The 15,747-nt window shown below is 41.0% G+C and overlaps 3 protein-coding genes across 3 annotated transcripts; all 3 read right to left on the bottom strand.

Annotated features, from left to right (window-relative positions):
- Positions 1-165: 165 nt before the first annotated feature.
- Positions 166-3,347, bottom strand: pycr1a (pyrroline-5-carboxylate reductase 1a). Its single transcript, XM_026351740.1, has 8 exons — positions 3,282-3,347; positions 2,931-3,002; positions 2,731-2,801; positions 2,398-2,577; positions 1,953-2,174; positions 1,730-1,822; positions 1,360-1,523; positions 166-1,135 (listed from the first exon to the last, which is right to left on the bottom strand). Exons 2-8 carry the CDS (start codon positions 2,995-2,997, stop codon positions 970-972), a joined length of 963 nt encoding a protein of 320 aa, XP_026207525.1. The 5' UTR covers positions 2,998-3,002; positions 3,282-3,347; the 3' UTR covers positions 166-969.
- A 696-nt stretch (positions 3,348-4,043) lies between these two features.
- On the bottom strand, positions 4,044-6,408 carry LOC113160071 (myeloid-associated differentiation marker-like protein 2). The gene has a single exon (XM_026357126.1). The coding sequence runs from the start codon at positions 5,697-5,699 to the stop codon at positions 4,788-4,790; it is 912 nt and encodes a 303-aa protein (XP_026212911.1). The 5' UTR covers positions 5,700-6,408; the 3' UTR covers positions 4,044-4,787.
- Positions 6,409-7,508: 1,100 nt separating this feature from the next.
- notum1a (notum, palmitoleoyl-protein carboxylesterase a) lies at positions 7,509-14,344 on the bottom strand. The gene is made up of 11 exons (XM_026366481.1): positions 13,746-14,344; positions 11,242-11,294; positions 11,026-11,121; positions 10,626-10,686; positions 10,484-10,542; positions 10,279-10,381; positions 10,005-10,196; positions 9,789-9,886; positions 9,501-9,648; positions 9,365-9,412; positions 7,509-9,255 (listed from the first exon to the last, which is right to left on the bottom strand). The coding sequence occupies exons 1-11, from the start codon at positions 14,075-14,077 to the stop codon at positions 8,952-8,954; spliced, it is 1,494 nt and encodes a 497-aa protein (XP_026222266.1). The 5' UTR covers positions 14,078-14,344; the 3' UTR covers positions 7,509-8,951.
- Positions 14,345-15,747: the final 1,403 nt, after the last annotated feature.

Below are 15,747 nucleotides of genomic sequence, written 5' to 3'. Positions count from 1 at the left end.
GCCATAAAGGTGTTTGCATATTGAATAATAGCAATAATAGTTTCATTTGAAGTTTTATTGTATCATTTACGTTTAACTTGACATATTTCGTTTCAAAGTATTTACTGAAAAGTTGAGACTTTTTATTCTACAAAGCAATAAAAACCCAAATCTGTGATTTGTCAGTTCACTTGAATCTTTATTTATCTCATTAGAGTACAAAGAAAACGTTTTCAGTGTTTTCACTTAGTTTTGTAAACGTGAGCCAATTTAGAGGGTGATGCCTGTAACAGACTCTAAAAATTAGGGCAAATGTTTATAAAAAGAAGCATATAGTAGCAGGTAAGGCAAGAAGGTAACATTATTGGATGCAAAAGAAGCATCCACCCAAGGCACAGACTTTCAATAATAATAACAATAATAACAATAATAACAATAATAATAATAATATATCTATATATATCAAAAAAGAATGTTTCTCAGCACAAGATCACAAAGCACTTACGTGTGAAACTACCAGTACATAATATTGTGAAAAGAGACTCAAAGGAAATTTTAGTGCCAAAGGCCAAAGGCAGAAAAAGCTGCTGACTATGTGTGAATTTCGAGTCCTCAGGTGTCCTTGCATGAGAAACCATCATGCTACTGTGATAAATAGAAACTTTAAGGTGAACCACATGGGCTTAAGAGTCCTTTATATAAACGTTGTCACTTAACACAGTCAGCCTCTGCATCTTAAAATGCAACTTCAAACTCTGTTTACCTAAGGAGGAAACCATGCATCAATGCTGTGCAGAAAGGCAAGCAGAGTGGTCTGAGTCTGAGCTCATGTCAGATGGACTCATGATTGACTGACTGAGAAAAGAGATGTGACAGGAATCCAAACTTAAATGAGGAAGCAATCAATTAAAAGCATAAAACGTTACAAGCTGACTTGTTTCCTAGAGAGTAACCCAACAACAATCCACGGTCAGTTCTTCAGTTCAGTGATCAGTTCTTCTTGGTCCTGGGTTTATTGTTGAACATACTGATCCCCTGAGATCTAACTCCAACAGTCTCTGCACTCACTCCTGGCTGCTGCAGCACTTTGTCCAGAGTTGTCTTCTTTATGGCAGCTGGTGAGATTTTCTCTTGGTCAGCCAAATACTGAAGTTCCCTTTTTAGAGAAGGGCAGGGACACGGAGACATTGAAAATACAGTATGCAAAATACACATTTTATAGTACAGTACCATAATAATTATAACCTTATTAGAATGTAATCAGTAACCAGATAAAAACAAATAACAAGTATTTGCACATATATCGATCTACTGACTGAAATATAAACTTCAAAAGATCACAATTTCTTTTTTGGCTGGCATTTCATCTTTAGAACCTACCTAGTCCGAACACAAGAGGCCTCTACAGCATTGATCAGGAGGCTACGGAAACCACCACTCTCCATGACATGTAGGGCATGGATGGTGGCGCCCCCTGGTGAACACACGTTATCCTTGAGTTGCCCGGGGTGCTGCTCTGAGTCCAACAGCATTCGAGCTGCCCCCTTGAAAGAAACAAATGGGCAGCCACATTAAACTGACACAGCAGTACACCATGAAGATTTATGTATGTGTCAAATGTGACTCAAGAGTGAATAGACAGAATAAAAACAAATCTAATTAAATACAAGCTGTAGTGGGGAAGTCACTCAACAGAGCAAAGACAGATAACACATATAGGCTACATCTGTTAAAAAAATAAAGGTCATACCAGCAGGGCTTGGGCTCCAAGGCGTACAGCCAATCTCCTGGGCAGGCCCATTTTCACTCCACCATCAGCAAGAGCATCTACAGCTGTGAATGCCTAGAGGGTCACAATTATCAAAATGACAGGCAACAATAAAAAAGACATGTTCTCACCTTAGCAACAGGTGTGGTGATGCTGCAAAATGGAAATTTACTGCATTGCAGCAGAAATTGGACAATTGACTCACATAAGCAGGACCACTGCCACTTAAGCCAGTTACAGCATCAATCAGGTCCTCTTCCACCTCAGTGCAGTATCCCACACTGGCCATCAGCTGCTCCAGAAGCTTTCCATCTTCCACCTCTGCATGGGTGCCGGTGGCATACACAGTGGCCCCTTCACGTACCACCACCGGAGTGTTGGTCATGCATCTCATTACCTTGGGTGAAGTGCGATAATGCTCTAGCTTCTGCAGTGGGAAACAATACACAATTCTATCGATCATCTAGGAGCTTAGAGACACTTAGCAATGTGTTGTTAATGTAAAACTGAAAATCAAAAGGAATTTTGATTACCTAAATGTTCGGCAGTACACCACAGTTTGTATAACTTGTATTACTAGTTTTGGTCAATCAGTATTAACATTATGTTCAGTTTCCATTCAGTTTAATTACTGCCCAGTTCTAACTTGCCTTCTCTATTGAGCTTATGGTGACACCTGCAGCACAGGACACAATAAGATGACGATCTTCAATGTCTGGTCCAATCTCATCCAGTACAAATGGAATGATGTGAGGCTTCACGGCAAGGAAGAGAACATCACTGTTGCTCACTGTCTCTTTGTTGCTAGTGGTCAAATTCACACCCAGTCTCTGTCCAAATAACATGTTTTGTTTGTTTTAATAATAAACACACACACACACACACACACACACACACAAAAGTTAGAAAAACATATTTAAAATGAAACAGAATTATATAATGAAATAGACATTATTAATATCCATCCCTTATTGTCTACCCACCCGCAGTCCCTGTACTGTGGGGAGATCTGTTTCTGGGGAACTGGCTGTGATTCTGTGGGTGGCAATCACGCCTTGAAGGAGGAAAAATGCCGAAATATCACTTTAGTATCTGATTGCAATCAACATACATTAACACTACAAGGGAAATATGAATAATGTACATAAGAGCACAAACAGGTAAAGGATGCTTTAAAGCTCACCTGCAGCAGTGAAGCCTCTCACCAGAGCGTGAGCCAACTGGCCCGCTCCTATGAAGCCCACACTCATCCTGCCTGTGAGTGTGCAGGGTTTAAAACATCAGTTTAAGAAGAATTTAATACATTTATTTATTAATAAGTTATTTATTTAAGTTACCTCTGCGTGGTGCTTAGTAAACAAACTCACTTCCTTATTGAAGCGACATTTCTGAACACATGGTAGCAGCAGTCAATTACAACATTAAGAGTAGCTGTTTTTACTGTTTTTACAAACGACTTATTAATGTTATCGAAGAGCCCCTAAGTTGAGCAACACACCGATCAGCAGCTTAAAGCGATCCTTCATTTATTTACCTGAAAGTATAACACGTCTTCACTGTTCCAGCTGCGCCGTACTGTACCTGCGGAGACTATTCTGACTGACATGCAGGCCAGCCAACCGGCTTTCAACTTTCTGCAGCACGTAATAGATTGGACCAATCACCGTGGTCGTGAAGCTAACTGTGGGAGGGGCTTTGCAAACCAAAAGCCAGTTGCATCAGTTTTGGCCGCTGGGAGGAAAAAGTTGTTGGGGATGTCAGTGCCACACCATCATCTGCTGGCCAAAGCTTGCAAAGCACAGGGGAGACAGTTCAAAAGGAATGAAGGCGGACGTGTTGCCAGCAAAATACTGGGAGGCAACGTTCAGCCTAGTTAACTGCCAGAGGTGTTTCTATTTTACCAAAGACTGTGTCATCATTCAACAGCTGCTAAAACTGCTGATGTATTCACTAATATTGCTGCAAAGGTTTGATAAAAGTTTGATAACAGGTCTGGGAGAGATCTTCTATTCCACAAAACAGACTAATATACTGCTATGATACTGAGCAGATTTAACTGATTTCTAAATCACTCTAGTTCACCATCAGATATTGGAAATATATGCTAATTAGATTCAAGCAAACCACGGACCAGATTGACTCTTTCTTAACAATAACCATAATTCATTTGAATATTGATTTAAACTTTTACCAAGTTATAAACTAGATTCCTGGTGACTTTTTGTATGTAACAACAAATGAGACAAAAGACCAACAAAACAAACTAAAATATCATTTATTAACTACGGAACATATTAGAAACATAGTAAAATTAACACTACATAATTGTGCTTCTCCCCAAAACACTCTATTTAATACTGTTCTTAAAACTTTGCCTACAAAATAATCAGGTTCTAGGTAAATTTAACATTCGACTTTTGGCATTACATTTATGAGGAACACAGAACAAACCGGAAGAAAATACAAAAAATGGCTAAAAATTCAAAACCTATGTTCAGTGCACACTGTAGACTTAATTTATATTATGCATCTCGATGAGACATATATATACTTGTTAATCATATTTACTGTTTAAATATAATTAAATATATTGTTTAGTCTGTACTGTAACACTGCTGTCATACATTATAACACACTCCCATAAGGCCATCCTGTTTGAGAATACCAAAGCATCTTGGAGAGGAGGGGTGCATTTGGTGCTGAGATGGACATATTTCTCAGGCTCCTGTGTGGACAGAATCGCTGAGATCAGCTTTTCGGCACACCTGGCACGCTCTCCCTGGTAGGTCACAGCAGGACGGGAGAAAGACCTTCAGTTCTGTTTCTGTAAACTCTGTAGGCACAAAAGCTCAAGACCAAATGAATACTGATGATAAACAAATGTCACACATACTAGTAACACTGTTAATTAAATACTGTGTTCCCTTGATTCCATAACTTATATGAATTCAAGGGAGCGAGTCCTTCATAGAGAGCTCATGGTAGAGAGCTTTTTCTTTCTGTCTTAGAAGCGAAATAGTTTTTCTGGGGAAAGGGTTTCTTAGACAGCAGAGCTGGAGACAAAGCGAATCCTCTGGGAGTAAACCAGATCAACAAAATACAGGATCAGGTTAACATTAGTGAAGACTGCCACCACCAGCTTACTATCCCAGGGACATTCTCCACGTGGGCAGTCCTCGGGCCGACTCGTGGTGCCGTACTTCTTATCAAAGCTGAAGATGGGCCAAATCAGTGCTGTACTGAGGTAGAGGATAACAGCAAAGAAGGTGTAGACAACCACGAAGCGGTCAAAGGGAAACCGCAAGGCTGATGTCCTCCCAGAGACCGTCAGTATGACCACGATCACAGTGACAGAGAAGCACAGACTGTAGACCACTACACAGTACTGAGTTGCTATGTAGCCATTGTACTCACTGTCATTAGCCAGGGCTCCAAAAATAATGCAGGCCACAAAGCTCTGAACCACCTTGAGTAGACCAGACACAGTGGCCATGTAACCAACCACAGCCCCTGGTTTTGCTCGAGTTAGGAACACCTCAGTACCATAGGGGAAGCAGCAGATGCATGAGCAGACAGTGACAGCAATGCGGTAGATTTGGACGACGCAGCCTTCATCAGGACACTCTGTTTGGAGGAAGTAAACAGGGTAAACCACAGACGCAGTGATGTACATGAGTGTCGCCAGCATGGCAAATGCCACAGTGAAGTTATCCCAGGAAATGGGCATGCACGTGTGGAGCCGTGTGATGTCCAAGGTGAACACGACCAGTGTGACGGCGAAGCAGAAGCACCACACAAACATGCAGAAAGTTCCATAGGTGGCGCTGTAACCCGCACTGTGGGACACAAGGGCCATTATGGTGCAGCCGAGTAGCAGCTGGCACATTCGGGCTGCACCTAAAGGTGACAACACAGCATCTTTGTTGAGGTAGTGTCCTCCATGAGAATCCATAGTTTGCGCTTTTAGCAGCTGTTGTTCTTGGTGAGACTCTCAATGTCCCGTTCTCTGTCTTGGAGTCCTCTCGGCCTTCCCTTCTCTCTCTCGTCACTGACCTCACCCTTTCCTTGGTTGCCTTTTTTTAGATGGTCCTTAATTATGAATGTCTGTAATTTTTCCCTGAGCTTGCTTTGTAATTATAGCGGTGTGTTTAAGATCAAATTGCATTTATACACTGCGATGTAAACGTTTGTACTGTAACGTACCAAAGCATGTTAAGTTAGGCCTTTTTTTTATTAGCTGGTTGTTTTCCTTTAAATAAATCTGGTGTCTGTCCTTTTAGGATCCTGTTAGAAATGTTGTTTTTTTACTTGCTTGCTTTCTTCAGTCACCAAGTTTTCCAGTGTATCACAAGTTCAAAGTGAAGTAAGGTCTTGTCCAATAATCTGTCCTTCGTCAGTTATATCCAGAGATCAATCCTCCAACAAAAGCTCTTTGTGCCAAACAGGTGGACTTGTTCCTTGTCCTGTCAGTCAAGGTCCATTACTCAGTGACTTTGTCCATGTAATTTCTTCACTTTAGATCCTTAACTGTCCGTCAAAATCACTCAAGCTGTTGGCTCTGACTCTTGCTCTTTGTTTCGCCGTTTCAGTCTCCTTTTGCTTCTCTTTCACTCTTTCGTTCCTCACAAAAACACACACCCTCTCCCTCCTGTGTCCCTTGAGTGTCAGTGTGCACTCAGTGGATTGCTAGGGGTGGCTGTTTAAATTAAAGTTTGTGCCAAGCCCAGGGTTACAGGCCTTGCCAGCTCTATAAATAGGGGGTCTATATTCCACAGAGGGGTGGGAGGCTACATGTGGCAGGCAGTATGGGAGTCGTATTTCTAGGGAGCACCCAGAGAGGCTGAGTCAGAGCTCCCTTAGTAAGAAACTGGCATTTATGCACAGTATAATGACAGGGAAAGAGGCTAAGACTCCCATTAGAGACAGAAATTGCATACAGGTCCAGATGGATGATTATACACAAGTGATGACAGATTAGAACTATGCATGTGAGAGGGAAGTGGATGTGGATTAGCAGTTACTTAAAATACTTCAACCTGCTTTATTAGTATGCTATGATTTTTGATGTAACAATGCAAAATATAATTCATGATTACTCATGCTAATTAGATCAGTATGAGTAATCTGCATGCATATCTTATACCATAAATAAGATACTGTGATATTTACTAGAAGAGAAACACCTATTTTTAATTGTGTTTACAGGTCTTGAGAGTGCTACTGAAGAATTGGGGAAAACAAGTTGTGTAACACCGTCTGGTGCACAAAATCTGAGACCCTCAGGTGATGACACTTGAGGTATTGTCAATGGAGCTGACGATTGCAAAATCAAAAATTTAAATATAGGACATAATATAATATAGTGCGCAGATGAAAAGAAGTGTGTTTACTAGACTTCTGTAGCTCTGTGTGAGTCTTGTGGTTTAAGGGTTCATTAGCTGCCTCTGGTGTAACACGTCAGAATCTCTGACCAACACGAAGAAGAAAAAACCACCAACCCCCGTTCACCTGCCCTACATTAGTACCACCAGGATGTACTAAACCGCGACCGTTACTTTTCTGTCTGTGGCATTTGTACTATGAGGGAAAATGGAAATATAATAATAATACAATACTACTATTACTGCTGCAAATACTAGTACTTCCCCTAATACTATTACTACTACTAGTGGTAATAACAAAACACATGATAACAATAATAATGAGACCACGCATGAACATTTACCTTGTAGTATATGTAATGTGTCTTTTCTTTTAAGTCTGATACAAAGACATGCAATCAACACAATGAGAAAAAACAGCAACGTATTTACAATTTACAAAGAATCACTTCCCTGTGAAAATAGCACTTATAAATATGATTTACATAACAAAATAAATATGTAAATTACCAATGTAGCTTGAGTATTTTTTGTTTCTGTTTAAAAAATATGTTACAGAATAAAATTACAATTAGTAATACCTTTTTTCTTCTCTGGTGTGATGCAAAATAGAGGTCCTTTAAAAACATCATTTATAAAGACATCATTACATACAACATTGTCATTATATTAAAAAGTGATCTCTATTATGAAATATAAGAAGGGAGTTACAATAGTGAACACTTGAAAGAACTATACAAATACTCAAAAATACATATAATACACAGTATTTGTCTCCCTTTAAATGTTCATTGCATTGATCTGAAGATAGCTGAACTACTGAGGTGACCTAGAATGAATGTTTGAACAGTCTTGTGATGATGTGACCTGTGACAAAGAGGTGCAGACTAGACGTAATGGCACTGAGGTGTATGTAGAACTGCTTTACTGTAGCACCACGGTCACTCTCACAACAAAACTGGGCTGGACATCATGGCATCATCACGGATGTTGAAAATATGCCACTTAGATCCCAACAGAGATATGAGAGATACGTCCACAAGGAACTTATTACCATCATCGTCACAACTATAACATAAAGCATGGGGCATTATTTTTCAGTGTGACTTTTTCCTCTAAGTTGATTTCATTAGCAGTGATTAGCATCTGATATTTGTGGCTTTTATTTCAATCCAACTATCTTATACCACGAGTGTGTAAGTCTCAGTTGTCTGTCTCTAGCTTCTTGCCATTGTTTTTATCTTGAATACAAACTCTACTTCCTGATCCAGTGCATTTCTCACCCTATCTTATGTCCCTGTTTCTGCCTTGATGTAAGTGTGTCATGAAATGTTTGTAAAAATCCAACCATAGAACTGTTTGAACTTAATAAAAGCATCCTTACATCATTGTGGCATTTTCTTTTTGATAACAATGACTAAATAAAATCTATATGGAAGGATGGAAATAATATAAAAAACAAAACAACACTGAGCATCCTTAAAACTGGATTACATTCACAATATACTTATTTCTTTTACAAAGCAAAAGATAATTTCAATGGAGAGTAGCAGAGAGTTGTGCCTTGTCATGGCATTGTGTTGCCCCTCTACCTGTCACTATGACTGAGGTGTGAGAAAAGGGACTGTGGGACAAATAAAGGACCCTTTGGATGACTGAGGTTTGGACTAAAGTAAACAAGAAGTCAGAGGAATAAAGCATAGGTGGAATGGGTTGCAAGAGTGGATGTGTAGTTGGAGGTATCAGGCATGGGAGACTGGCCAGAGAGACCAGCCAGCCGTGTTTGGGCTTAGCTTTGAAAGACTGAGTGTATGTAGGTCCTTTTAGCTGCCACTGCTGAGCATGCCCAGTAACTTGCTGGGGTCCATGCCCTGTTGCTGGGCCATCTTCTGCACATCAAAGCCCATGTGCATGAGGAACTGAATGACATTCATCTCTTGTCCTGTGAACTGATCTCGGATGGTTGGGCAGGTGGGGTTGCAGTGCGGCCAGGGGCAGCTGTCAATGAGGTGCACGGGGCAGCCTTTAGGTGGCGCTTTGTTGTTCCTGTTGTCATGGAGGCTTCGGTCCCAGCAGTGCAGTGCTCGGGGCAAGGACGTGCCTTTAACCTGTACGTCAATCCAGTAACTAGAACCCAACACAAGAGGGAGCTGTCAGCTCACATGTGGAATATCCCAAGCACAAGGTTTATTGTTATACAAAAGAAAGAGAGAAGTGAAAATTAGCTCATACTCACTTTCTGGTGATAACTTCATGGGAGAGGCACGCTGGAGCAAACATGGCTCTGGAAAAAAACAAAAAACAAGTCATTGTGAATGGATGCAATAGAGCTGCCTAACTCCTGTTCCTAAAATACAGAAATATGAACTCACGGGACATCTTTGAGTGTGTTCCTCAGCTCTATGCCCAGATTTTGGATATAGCGCCACTGGCCTTCCTGCACAGGTTGGCCTGTTAGCTGGATGTTGTCCACTGTCAGCTGGGCCTCATCAAAAAGCCACTGCACCACAAACACAGGGCCTGGAAAGGAAGAGTGGAAGATTGACATATGATTAGTGTGTATTTATAGTATACACATTTAGCAGTAGATTGGTGAAGCACAATAACATTAACATGTAGAGTTTCTGCATGCTGCATAGTACAGAATGAGAACGACTTACTTTTTATTGATGGGAACACTCTGTATCCAAAGAAACAATTCCACTCCTCTCCTTCATGGGTCTGCCTGCACCTCTCTGGTACCACCCCTCCCCAGTACCTGACAGTGCAGAATAAAAAGTACAAATAGGAAGTGATGTCTAAATTAGCAACATGATAATTATGGGTGTATTTCACAAAATCTCGACTTTGGCATTTGTATTTATTGGCTCCCTTACTTGATGCCTCTCTTTATGGTCTCAGTGGGAGCACAGCTGACAGCGTCCACACAGTCAGTACAGTGGTACTGCTTGTTGTCCAGGAACCAACCAGAATCAGACAGCCCTCGCACATGTATCCCAGTGTACCCAAGTCCCTCCAGTAGCTCGGCAACGCGGTCAACATTCAACAGGACGCCAGTGCCACCAGCACTGTAAGTGGACACATGACATTTTCATACTGATGCTTATGTGTGAATGAAATGTACATCAAGAATTTCACACATGAACATACCTGCTTCCTGCTAACAAGAGGACCTTGGCATTGTCGAGACCTTTGTTCAGCAGGTCTTTCACAACCTCCTGAATAATCAATGAGCCCATGAAGGCATAGCCACCTGCACACAAAACAAAAAGAATAGCACTGTAGAATAACACTTATTTCAAAGATTAAGATTCATGTTGTGATTTTCATCATTCATTCATTCATAATTTCTTACTTTGTTCTGTTTTGGCTGTAGCACCACTCCACACGTCGCTGGAGCAGTACGGGATGAACCTGCACACGACACACAAAGTTAAAGTTGCCAGCGAGGATTAAAGATTTTGCATCAGCAAGCAGACAAACACAAGTCCACTTACACCATGTTGGCATTCCACCAGTGAGGGTTTTCCTCAGGCAGCGGAGACAGGATCCCTGTGCCTGCAGAGACAGATCAACATGTATCATTAGCCATCCTGGCACTCCCAGGCAGATCTCCTTCTGCTTCATCATCATTACCACATGGATTACAGTTATTACGCTGCAATGAAAGAAGGAGGCGTCTCTGTTCCTACAGAAGCGGGCGCCAGGTAGCCCTGCAGTGCAGCTATATGACGAGTGTCAGTCTCACTAACAATGCAGATGAGTACAGATCCTTTTAAATGCACATTACAGCGGGTACTTGTTTCATCATGTGAGGACGCCAGGATTTTTTACAGGCCACAGGTGGAGTTGCAGTGGTTCTGATGAGACTGGAGTCAACTACTAACTGAGACTAACCTGTTTTAGTTTGCGTCCACTTTGATGAGCTCATCAGTCTTCTCATGGTCTCATATCTGCTATCACAGTTCTCTTTGTTGAAGCAGTACCAGCCGCCTTGACATTTATTTAAAAAAAACACAGCATAAATAAAAGTTCTCATACAAACTATGTACAGTTTTACATATTTAACTTGGGCATAAAACTTGGGCATCTTTTTAAATCCATAATAGTTACCCTCTAAGAATATAAGCCACCGTCTGCTGCCTCGAGATTCTTTCAGGTAGTACCTAAAAGAGACCAGAGAGTATAACATGAACTCATAAGATCAGGCAGGTTAATTCAATTTGACTTGAATGCACATAGTGATTGAACAATATTAAAAGGAGTTACAACTCTTTATGGATTATATTTTTCTCATCTCCTTTTTGATGGCATATTAAAAAGATCCATTATCAGTACACAGGTAGTCGCATTGACCCATTTCGATACGTTGTTCTGTTCGGCGATGAGATAAACACTGAAAATCAATACCCTCACTGTTCCAACCATCACTGATGGTGTCAAAGCGTGAAATAAACACACATATGACATCACCTGTTTGTCTTAACAAGGAGGATGTGTTAATATCTTGATTCCTATCTCTAAAGAGTGATGATACTAAGTGAAACAGAAATTCCACAAACACATATTCAGCGAGGACAATGCGGTTTTGTGTCTATCCTGACCTTAGAAAACTGATCCAGTGATCAAACAGGAGATAAACATCATCATGTCTGCTATTTTTCTTTTGCACTGTAGATGTGTAATGTACCATCATCGTCTCTTCACTCTGAGCTCATCATTCTTGAGCAGTGTCTTCACACACAACATGGATTAAATCAGGGCTCCTTCCTCCCACAGCAATGATACGAAAAGACAAATAACACGACTGCATTTGAGGCGTGTAATTGTCAAATCCTCTATCTGTAACGCAGGTCCTTCAGATACCCAAGACAGTGGCCCTTGAATGCACCTTGGGTAAAATAAAATGACATTTTATGGCAGTTGCACAACAAAGAAGTTCATTTGTGCTAAAATTTGCTTTATGTTGTCAGCCCAGAAGAGGGCAATGCTATCATGACTCTACTGCAAGACATGCGACAGGACATGTGTCAACAGGATTTGATTCAATTACAACAGCAGTTTAGTTTCTCATAACAGATGGGGCTAATAAAACCTGTCTAGTGTGTAAAGTAGCTTGAGCGACAGCAGCAAGGTGTGCCTATTGGGTTTTTGTTCAGTTCACTGAGTATCCACCCAACTTTACCAATGACTGAACTCAAGTGATTGCCAAAAACATTAAACAGACTTGGCAACGACTCCGAGCTGTTTGCTCAGACATTTTGGCTGATGTCAATACTGTTATTGTGTGCCACAGTCTACGATGTAGGCTGAGGACAGTGCACTCTACTTACTACTTTCAAACAACAAAGTGAAGGCGTGTTTGGCGAGCTGAGCAAGCCAAGACGGAAAGGCACTGCTTCAACCTCCTCACGCTGAAAAAGTGCAGCTCCAGAAGAAGAAACAGAGCTTCCACCCTCTTGTGCAGTATTTTTTTAAGGAAAATACTGCTAGTAGCTGATGAAATACTAGAAATACTACTAGCAGATTAGCATCTCAACTGACAGCATCCACAGCAGTGAATGAAACAGCCATCTGCCAGTAACTGTCCTCTATGCTTGTCCTCATGCTGCATCTCTAAAGAGCTGAGAGCTTTACCAAACACACAGCTCTCCCCAGCAGGGACTTTGGGGTTTAGCAGGAATTAGACAGGATACAAAATCCATTGAAGAACTTCTGCTACTAGACAGACACAGTTTAATAGTATTTAAACAATACTGGTAACCGCAAATAGTAATTATAGCAGCAAACAACATGACACACATGTGAAACAGTGTGAAACATTCTTGTGATGATAATTTGTGATGTGTAAAATCCACTGTTCCTGACCATGACTTTAAAAATCAGTATTCATATAATAACATGAATGAATATGATTTAATGATATAATTCACTTTCTACTACTACATTTTATTTGATTGGTTTCCACCTGTCATAACTAAATATGCTTTTAGTGTGTGGCTTATTGCTGCCAAATGGATTTTTTGCTTATCTGATCTATTATTTCCTTTAGTAACAAACTAACAGGACCCAGGTTTTAGTTACCTGTAGTAGTTAAGCAGTGAAAACAACTGCTGCAAAATCACAAAGGGAGCAGTCATCAAAGAGATAGCGATGGGCGGGGGTCAGAAAACCTAAATCTGAATTTTCTGCAGAGCGAATCCTGCATTCTATTTTGAAGCAAAGGAAATGAAGCATAGGCCATGCGGCTATCCGCAAATTTCACGCTTTGCTGACGCAACGCAGCTGTCCATCTTATCCCGGCTGAACCTTATTTTGTTCTGGAACCAGGATTTTTAATTTCCCCAGTTTATATTCCATACTTGTTTATTCATTTTTATTTATTTATTTTTTTAGTTTAAGTGTTTTATCAATTACAATTACAACAAACCAAATCTGTTTTACGCACTATCCAGACAGACACGAGCAGGACGTGGTGCGCCCTGCTCGTGTCTTGGCTTGAAATTCAAAACACAACTCCTGCTCACTACAGCTGACCCTGTTTTGACCTGTCTGTGATCCAATCAGACAGGAATCATGATTTATTGTAGTGTAATGTCATTCTCACTTGTACCTACCCAGCAGGGCTTCCGTCGTTGCAGGTGACTGATGTATTTTCCAAAAAGTTCAGCTTCATGTCGTAGTCGAGCTTCTGCGCCGAGCACGGGTACAGTGACTGCGCAAGGTTCTTGACTTGTGTCATGAAATTATCCATGTTCTCCTCCACGGCGGTGAAGTCCAGAGGGAAGCTCTCCGTGGTGTCACCGCGCTCTGCTCGGTATGTCGGAGGAGGTGGTGGGCGTCGTGGTTGCGGGTTGCGGCCACCCCGGAACCTCCGTGCGCAATGAGCTCCAGCAGACTGCATCAGCACCAGCAGCAGCACTGATGAAATCATTCTGACCGCTGTCATCTTATCCCTGCGTTAGATGTCCTTCCTCCAAACGCAGCGTCTCGTCTGGGAAACACAAGATGTCTGATGGAGCTCGGGAAGAAGCGACTTTCTCACTTCAAAGACACTTGTCCGCTGGCCAGAAACGCACCTTTAATGTCAACTAAAACCGAAAGTTCTCTAAGATCAGCCCCGACCAGTCGTTGAATTATCTGGACGTCTTTCAAACTTGCCAGTGGTGCGCGTAAAACCGTTTGCCTAGATAGTACAAGTACAAGTCAGGCGCTGCTGGACCAAGCGCACAAGCTTGAACGGCAACACTCGTGCCATGCTCTTGTATTTTATTCAAACTTTCCCCCCTTGTGTGTCCGTCCAGCCAATCGCAGGAGCGGGGCAGGACTCGGTGCATGATCAAGCGTGGCAGACTACCCCTTTTTTAATTTATAGAGGGAAAAAAATGTCCAGGCGTTGGTTCTTTTGATCCGCGATGTTTTATTTGATGTGGTGGCTTTTACTGGCCTTGAAATGCTCATTTCCCATTCCACCACAAATTTATGAGGTGAGAATATGCATCTTGTTACACACTTGCCTGAATATCAAGTGGGAAAAAAAAACATAATCCAAACTCATGTATGTTTGCCCATATTTATTCTCAAGAGATTTTACCAAGTTAAACAAAGGGAATTATTATTCTTATTCTTATGTGTTCAGATTGTATTTTAACTAAATATTAATATTAATATTAGTCATACCATTCACCTTATAAGAAACAAAAAGCAAAACACACCTCTTGGAATCACATCCAGTTCTGTCTAGCTGACACGCTCATGCTTCATGTTTTCTTAAAGGTTCAGAAAAGAAGGGACGCAGACCCTTTTTTTTTTTTTTTTAAATCTGGAGACAGGGCCTCCAAAGATCAAAGAAACCATCACTCTTTCTCTCCTCCCCTCCTCTGCCTCCTTCCTCCCACTTCAGTCTCTTCCAAACTTTCCTGCGCTACTGTGTATTTTCAGCAGAGCAGAGCATCCCGATGGGAAGCCAGCTTTTTTAGCAAACAGCTGAGGTAGGCTTCCCTCATACGAGCTGTCCTTTTAAGGACACATTTAACTTAAATTGCAAACGAGAAGTGTATATTTGGGTTGTCACACACAGTTACATTGCAATTCTGTTTTATGTGATTGCAAGGATTTCTGAAGTGGGATCCAGATTTAATAGCACTTCTACAAATGTCCTTTAATAAAGGAAAGAGGCCACTGATGTTACCTCAGATTAAGATGATTTAACTCACCATTTTGTCACGTCTTCAACGGCTCTGATATAAATTGCGACCTCGGGCAGCTTATTGATTGAGGCTGTATCAGAGTTTTTGCAGCATGGAGAGACACAGCCGTATGGATTTAGTGTTATGGTTTTAGGTAATCAATGTGAGTCTAGTGAGTCCAAATCAATTTCATTTAATCAGTTTCACAAAGAGTTGTGACTCTAATTTCTTCCATAAAACAAATATTATCTGTTAATATAAATAAAGTGAAGAAGAATGTTTTTGGTTTATTTTTTATTGTAGCTTCTTATAAAATCACTGCAGTGATTGACGATCCACTGTGGCACCATCACTAAAGTAGAAAATACAATTTTTATAACTCAGCCAACACACAACTGGAAAACTGCTCAAAGTTGTCTCGGAAAATCTA

The sequence above is a fragment of the Anabas testudineus genome, chromosome 8 (assembly GCF_900324465.2).
Source record: "Anabas testudineus chromosome 8, fAnaTes1.2, whole genome shotgun sequence".
In the NCBI taxonomy this organism is placed as follows: domain Eukaryota; kingdom Metazoa; phylum Chordata; class Actinopteri; order Anabantiformes; family Anabantidae; genus Anabas; species Anabas testudineus.
This window is presented reverse-complemented; position numbering and strand designations above follow the sequence as displayed.

Bases quoted from the DNA above. Each gene is read 5' to 3' on its own strand.
- pycr1a (XM_026351740.1), bottom strand. From the start codon at position 2,997: ATGAGTGTGGGCTTCATAGGAGCGGGCCAGTTGGCTCACGCTCTGGTG. The intron at 2,802-2,930 runs GTGAGCTTTAAA...TCCTCCTTCAAG, and splicing joins GAGAGGCTTCACTGCTGCAG to GCGTGATTGCCACCCACAGA. The intron at 2,175-2,397 runs GCAAGTTAGAAC...TTCCCACTGCAG, and splicing joins CCATAAGCTCAATAGAGAAG to AAGCTAGAGCATTATCGCAC.
- LOC113160071 (XM_026357126.1), bottom strand. From the start codon at position 5,699: ATGGATTCTCATGGAGGACACTACCTCAACAAAGATGCTGTGTTGTCA.
- notum1a (XM_026366481.1), bottom strand. From the start codon at position 14,077: ATGACAGCGGTCAGAATGATTTCATCAGTGCTGCTGCTGGTGCTGATG. The intron at 9,413-9,500 runs GTGAGTTCATAT...GTTTTTTTCCAG, and splicing joins AACACACTCAAAGATGTCCC to AGCCATGTTTGCTCCAGCGT. The intron at 9,256-9,364 runs GTGAGTATGAGC...GTTGGGTTCTAG, and splicing joins CATGAAGTTATCACCAGAAA to TTACTGGATTGACGTACAGG.